Raw genomic sequence first — 6,900 nt, forward strand, 5'->3', positions numbered from 1 at the left:
ACTGCCAGGGTGGGGGCAGCCACAGCCTCCCTGGGCACAGGGGCTCACCACCACAACAGGAAAAGTTTCTTCCTGATACCTAACCTAAATTTCCCTCTTTCAATTTCTCCCCATTACTCCTTGTCCTGTCCCTGCAGTTCCTAACACAATGTCCCTCTGCAGCTTCCCTGGAGCCCCTTCAGACACTGGAAGGTGCTCTGAGGTCTCCACACAGCCTTCTCCAAGATACAGTGGATATCTGTACATGAATGTTAGTGTTTCATCCTGACTGTCCCCAGGAGCATGGACAATCCCTGTCCTTCCCCCTGTAGCAGAGGCTGTGCAGCCACCCCCTGCCCAGCAGTGCCAGGCTGTGCAGCCTGACAAGGTGTGACAAACAACAGCAGGATGTTTTGCTCCGGGACTGATAACATTGTGTTCTCCTGTCCTTCCAGGATCTAATGAACACCTTGGCACTGAAGGAGCAAACCCATGTCCTGACTTGAAAGTCTCCCACAGGCTCTCATGGCAAAAAGGGCAGCACTGAGCCTGCTGCTCCCTCCCGTGACTCACCGTTGTAGCTGTCTGCTTCAGGGTCTTCCACATTGATAGCAATTATCTTCCAGTCTGTCTCTCCCTCATCTATCAGTGCCAGCGTGCCCAGCACCTTCACTTGGATGACCTCTCCTCGAGAGCAGACCTGCAAGGACAGAGACCTTCTTGTCCACACTGAGCCATTCCAGGAATGCACAACAGGAGAGGCTGTGCAAGCCAGGGGAGCTCAGCAGTCAGGTACCACGAAATTAGCTTTGCTTATCAGCAGCTCATAAGCCTTGGCTCATCTCAACAACAATCTCCAGAGGCAGTGGAGGGAAGCATCACATTCTTAGGGTAGAAGAGGTAGGAAATGAATAATGTCTCTAGGTAATTGACTCTGGGGACATTAATTCCACATTTGAGAAGACAGTTGCCCTTTGGAATGCATTACCTTGCTTCCAATTTCACACACATCGATGGGATCATTATCTCCACAGCAGCCAGTGTTTTCATCCTTGTGACCTGGGTCCTCCCAAGTCTGAAAAAAACCCAAACCAACACCAAAATCAACCACACACATGAATAAGACCTCTCAGGTTTCATGAGGAAATGAAAAGCAGGTTCATTTGAGACCTGCAGTTGCCTGGCAGATACAGGTGATGGCCCACTTCACACTTGCTTGGTGGCTGGGCTGCTGTTTGCCTTGTGCCTGCAGAGCTTGAATCCAAGTGAACAGGTCTTATCTTGCCAAGAGCAAGCTACTCCCTCCTACCCACAGACCTTTTTGCAACAGCTTTCCAGGCTTCCTCCTCTATTCCACAGCTGTGTAAAGGTGAAGTTCACATGCATAAAGAACACTCACTGATTTGGCTGCCTGCCTGCTCCTCTCCCTATTCATTCCTTAACAGAAGTTTCCTGAACTCCAGATAACATTCCAGCAAAGCTGAAAGACAGACAGGGTGGATTGTTTCCTTTTAATTAAACAATTAAAGACACTGTTAACCCTACAGAAGTGATAATGCAGAGTCCTATGTCCTGTGCTACCCAGTGCATCTCACCTAAACTGGTGAGTATAAGTTGAAAGACAGGACTCTAGGAGGTGTTTGAGCTATGCTTCCAGCCTGGTCTAGTGGGAGATGTCCCTGCCCAGGGGACAGGGGGTTGGCACTAGATCATCTCTAAGGTCCCTTAACCAGCTCCTTAACATACTATGCAAAATCAGACCTGTTTAAAACACACTCCTGATCAGCAGTAAAAGAACTCCATGCCCACTTGCATCATAAGGAGCATCTACTTCTAAGGTGGCTGAGATATAAAAAAAAAAGAGATATAAAAAAAAGAATGTTCTTCCCAAGTATCTACATGCTAGGACAAGACTAGTATAGTCAAGACCTCATGATGGATCCAGAGTGTTCAGAAGATGAACTGACACCTGGGTGGTGCTCAAGGACTGTGCACAATCACTATCACTCTACAAGGAAGTGTTAAGCTCTTAATGCACAAACATCTTTGATCCCTTAACACATGACAGAGCAAAGGCTCCAAACAACACAACTCTGCACAAAGAAACATACTCCAGAACCTACCTGAGCAGAAAACAATTTAACTGAGCCCCTGTGGGGAAAACCCTTGACATGTGCTGCTATCAGGACTAGAAGCACATACTTCAGTGTGTTGCCCTGTGATCTGTCACTGACAGTTTGTTTCCCGGAAGGAAACTCAAACCTTGGAGAACATCAGAGGCAAACAGACTTGCTCAGAGCCCCTCTTTATCTAGCAGTCCCCAGCCAGTGTGGAGCATGTGCCGAAATGTCACTATCTTGTCCTACCTCGCCAGCTGTTTCTGAAAAAGAACATCTGTGCTGGGTGTCTGCAAGAAGAATCTCCCCTAAAGATTCAGCCTAAATCCTGTACTATTAGGATAAAACTTTAAAGCCCTTTATGTTTCACCAGGCAGGAAGTGAGGGCATTGCATTGCCAGATACATGGTGAAAGCTTCACCCAAACACAAGGACCTGTCAGCTACTGACCAACCAACCTCTGAGGAGAGGAGCAGCACAGCAGGTCCCTCACCAGCAGCAGCTGCTCATCCTCAGGTAGACTCTTTACAGCATCGGTTACAAGCCTAACCATTGGGATTTCTGCATTCCTGATAGGTTCTCTGCATTAACAAGATTACATATCCAGCTGCAAACTCTGTTCCAGATCAGACTCTCCCCTGACCTTTTTGCTCTTTAATCCAGTGGCAGCCACAGGTATCCTCCCTCCTCCCCACCAGAAGGGATGAGGCACCAGGATAAATCAGAGTACCTGTGGGATAGCACCATAATTCCAGATGTAGCCCTTGTGAGGGAACACGTTGGCCACATAGCGCAGTTTTCCCTTCTTCACATCCTGCTTGATTGGGTTCAAGGGATCTTTTGTTGCAATCTGGAAGGAAAGTTACATAAATCCCTCTGCTTTGCTCTCTGTGAAAAACTAGTGATTTCTTTTTCATGGCACTGACAAGTCCAGAGAGCAGGAGCTGACCCTGAAGCCAACAGAAGACACTGGGCAACTCTGTTTTCCTGGTGCATTGCCATACCCTGGGATGTAGTTTCCATTGCTATCCCCTGGGATATAGTTTTCAGCAGACTGCACACATCAGACCCATGTGGGGCTGAGAGCAGAAGCCACAAAGAATCACCCAGAGGGTGTCTGGGCACTGGAACAGCTCCCTAGGGCAGTGGTCACAGCCCCAAGCCTGACAGAGCACAAGGAGTGTTTGGACAATGCTCTCAGGCACAGGGTGGGATTCACAGGGATGTCCTGTGCAGGGCCAGGAGTTGGACTAGATGATCTTCAAGGGTCCCTTCCAACTCTTGACTATTCTGTGAATACAAAGTCTTCCAAATTCTGCAATCTCAGCCCCCACATTTTCCTGGAAGAATTTAAGAGGTGTCTCAATGTGGTGCTGGAGGATATGGTTAAGAGTTTAGGAGTTACAGCAGTGACAGGTTAATGGTTGGAATTGATTATCTTAGACATTTCTTCCAACCTTGATGAGATTGGTTGATGACTCTATAACTAGACCTCTAGCATTAAGTGTTGACAGGAGAGGTCAGAAACCACTCTGATATTTGAGGTGAAATTGGGGAGGAGAGAACCAGCAAAAGTCAGCTCAAGCCCTTTGGGTAGGAAGTGTCAAGTAGTTACCTCCATTTTAGCATTTGTCCATCGAGGTACTTCCACCACCATGTTGAACACATCCTGCAGAAAGCAAAACAGCAGTGAGTGGGAGGAATCTCAAGGCCACACTTCAAACTGGGGAACACATGCAACTAAGTATGAAAGTCAGGCAGACCACATGAAACTATAAGGGTTTTTCCTATTGGTTTGGGTTTTTTTTTCCAGTGTCAGTTTTGATACAGCTGATAAAAGTCCCATAGCATAGTCACACATCATCACTCAGAGCTGAACCCCATGAAAGGCCAGACTGAGGTTACCCACAAGCTCTCCATTAGCTGACACCTAAAACACCATCATCTTCCTAGGTCACAGCACAGCAGGCTGAATGAATCAAAGACAGCTGCACACAAACTAGCCTGCACATAAACCAAAGGGTTAGGAATGTTTATTAAACACAAAGTGCTTAATGCTCCAGCAGGAGCCACCCTGACAGTTTAGAAGAGCTGCCCTGGCAGTTCAGAAGAGCCAAGGCTAAAAGGAGCAAACCATCTATTTAACAATGTGGGCACCTATGTACTGTCCTGAATGACCAAGATCATTCTCAAATACTCATCTGTCTTGAAGCAGGAAAACATGCCCAAGCTCCCCCTCTCCAAGTGACACTCTTAGAAGAGCAGACCTTGTTATCAGCATAGTGTGAGGCTACAGATGTGGGGGAGAAATGCAGAACCACATCTTGCAGTGTCTAGTTTACAGGTGATGCTTGAAAACATCTCCTGTTGTTCCAGCTGAGCTGAGAGGCCTCTTGAGAGTTCAGTGTCAAAGAAAACAAGCTTTTCATTGCGTGAGCCTTAACATCTGCTGTTTGAAGAGATAATAGCCTTTTAACAAAAAGTCAAACCTTGCTCCCTAGTACGGGCAAGGTCTCTAATCCCCACCTTAAGCAGCATTAGCATGGCAAAGTCCCTGGAAACCTGTGTTGCGCCATGATTAGATTGCTCTTGTGCAACAAGCACTGTTACATCACTGACCCTGCCCACATCCCGCCCCACCAGGGATTTATTGCACCCCCTGAATTGCAGGGGTCACTGCTCATTTGCAGTTTATATGTGAAAAGGTATAGCTTGTTTTGATTCCTAACTGGAGGAAAGGAATGAGGCAATGTGAACAGGCTGGGCAGGTGCTGCGCAGCCATAGAAAGGTGACTTGGAGGTACATCTTTGTTAGGCTTGAAGTTTCCTCAAGGTCCACCAACTGACTGATGTACCTTGGCCTAAGACACCCAGTGATCAGCCCAAAGTCATTCCTTCACAATGCCAGGGCACATAGGTACAGATAAGGTCAGCACAGCACCGCCCTAGACTGAAAAAAACCACCCTGCAATCCTCTCAGTGTCTTAGAAGTCTAAGGATAAAGATCAAGGAGCCCAGACAGAGTGAGACAACCTTTTGCTCTGAGCTGGGCTCCCTAACATAGCTGCCAACCCACCTGCCAAGCAGTGAATAAAGCCTGAGGGGAGAGGAGCTGCAGCCACAGAGAGGCCTGATGTGATCAGCACTATTGTGTAACTGCAGGAACTGCGACCTTCAGCGACTGGGACTTGCCTCTCCTAATGACTTGGCACAGAGGTGCTGGCAGCAGGGCACAGCAGGAGCCCAGTTCCCCCTGTTAAGCATTACCAGTGCACCAGGAGAAACCCTCTTCACCCCTGCACATACTCCCCTGCTCCTTCCTCCCCTGTGCTGTGTTTGCCAAGTGCAGCATTTTCTGGATTTTCCTTGACTGAATTACCTTCCAGATACCTGCTCTGGGAAACGGCTTCCCTCCTGGGTCACAGACACTGCTTCATCACTGACCTGAATGCTTACAATCCACCATTTTCCTTCTGAGCAGGCAAAAGCCACCTCAGAGATCCCAGATTGCTCCATTAGCTGCACCTCAGCAGCTCAATCAGTTCCTTTTTGAGGTTCACCTCTCAAATCTGAATGATCTTTTCCTGTTGCAGAACCACTCTCCACCTCTCCCTCATAAACTACATTTCTCAAGCTGCACAGCTTTCCAGTACATGTTAGAAGAAGAAACAAGCTACAAGAGCAAAGAACACAGTCAGAGCCCAAGGTACACCTGAGAAAGCATTCAGTGAAATGAAAATGAAACCAGTTTGGTTTCCTAGAGCTGGGGGGGGTTTGATTCAGAGCAGTCACATTTGACTAAGCAGTGTTGCCAGAAGGATGTGAGAGCCCTGCAGCACTGCATGGGGCAGGTTCTGCCAGGCAAGAGTCCCCAGGAGGTGCCACAGCAAGAGTGTAACATCCCCTCCCTGTGTTTGGTGCTGGACTGTACTGCAGGCACAAAGCAGCTCTGCTGCAGCCAGATCTTGAGCCTGAAATACCATGCAGCATAGGAGTCCATGTAGATATTACAGCTGAACAGAAAATTGCCTGTTTTTAACCCAGAATGCCTTTACGGGTGAGCTCAAGCCAAGCACTCCCATCTCAGGCACAGAAATGAGAATGAGATCATTCATTCTCTTCTCCCGGGACTCCACCCGAGGGCAGGATGGCCAAGAACACAGTCCTTGCACAGGCAGGAGATGTCTCCATTAGGTGCTCCTGCAGTGTGGGGATCTGGGAGCCTCGCCTGGGTGTTTCAGGGATGCAGGACCCCTGGTTTCCCATGGTTTTTCAGGGATACAGGACCCCCTGGTTCTCATGGTTTTTCAGGGATACATGACCCCCTGATTCCCATGTCTTTTCAGGGATGCAGAACACCCTGGTTCCAATGGGTTTTCAGGGGTACAGGACCCCCTGGTTCACATGGTGTTTCAGGGATGCAGGACCCTCTGGTTTCCATGGTTTTAAAGGGATGCAGGACCCCCTGATTCCCATGGATTCTCTAGCCATGCAGGACCCCCTGGTTCCCATGTTTTTTCTAACCCTGCAGGAGCCCTGGTCCCTGTTTTTTTTTTTTCCAGGGGTGCAGGACTCTCTAATTCCTTGGTTTTTTTCCAGGGATGCAGGACCCCTCTTACCTTCCCGGCGTCCGCATAGATAGGGATATCATGGAAAGGCGAGATGTATCGCCCGGCGGCGTCCTCTGCAAGGCAAAAGGAAGGTGAGCACAGGTGAAACGCTGCAGAACACCCCGACAGGTCCCACGCGAGGGCGACCCCGGGTGAGCGGGATGGGGGAGACAGCGCGAGGGCTCCCCCAGCAA

At 48.7% G+C, this 6,900-nt stretch overlaps 1 protein-coding gene across 1 annotated transcript in view; it reads right to left on the reverse strand.

The window, feature by feature from the left end:
- PPA1 (pyrophosphatase (inorganic) 1) overlaps nucleotides 1–6,780 on the reverse strand; it is a gene marked incomplete at its 5' end in the record, with an annotated part of 10,988 nt that extends 4,208 nt beyond the window's left edge. Inside the window, 5 exons of the mRNA XM_009074631.1 lie at nucleotides 553–679; nucleotides 968–1,054; nucleotides 2,827–2,946; nucleotides 3,712–3,765; nucleotides 6,716–6,780. Coding sequence (XP_009072879.1) covers nucleotides 553–679; nucleotides 968–1,054; nucleotides 2,827–2,946; nucleotides 3,712–3,765; nucleotides 6,716–6,780 — 453 coding nt within the window. The remainder of the gene's footprint in view (nucleotides 1–552; nucleotides 680–967; nucleotides 1,055–2,826; nucleotides 2,947–3,711; nucleotides 3,766–6,715) is intronic.
- Nucleotides 6,781–6,900: the final 120 nt, after the last annotated feature.

Source organism: Acanthisitta chloris, unplaced genomic scaffold, assembly GCF_000695815.1.
Source record: "Acanthisitta chloris isolate BGI_N310 unplaced genomic scaffold, ASM69581v1 scaffold36865, whole genome shotgun sequence".
NCBI classification, from domain to species: domain Eukaryota; kingdom Metazoa; phylum Chordata; class Aves; order Passeriformes; family Acanthisittidae; genus Acanthisitta; species Acanthisitta chloris.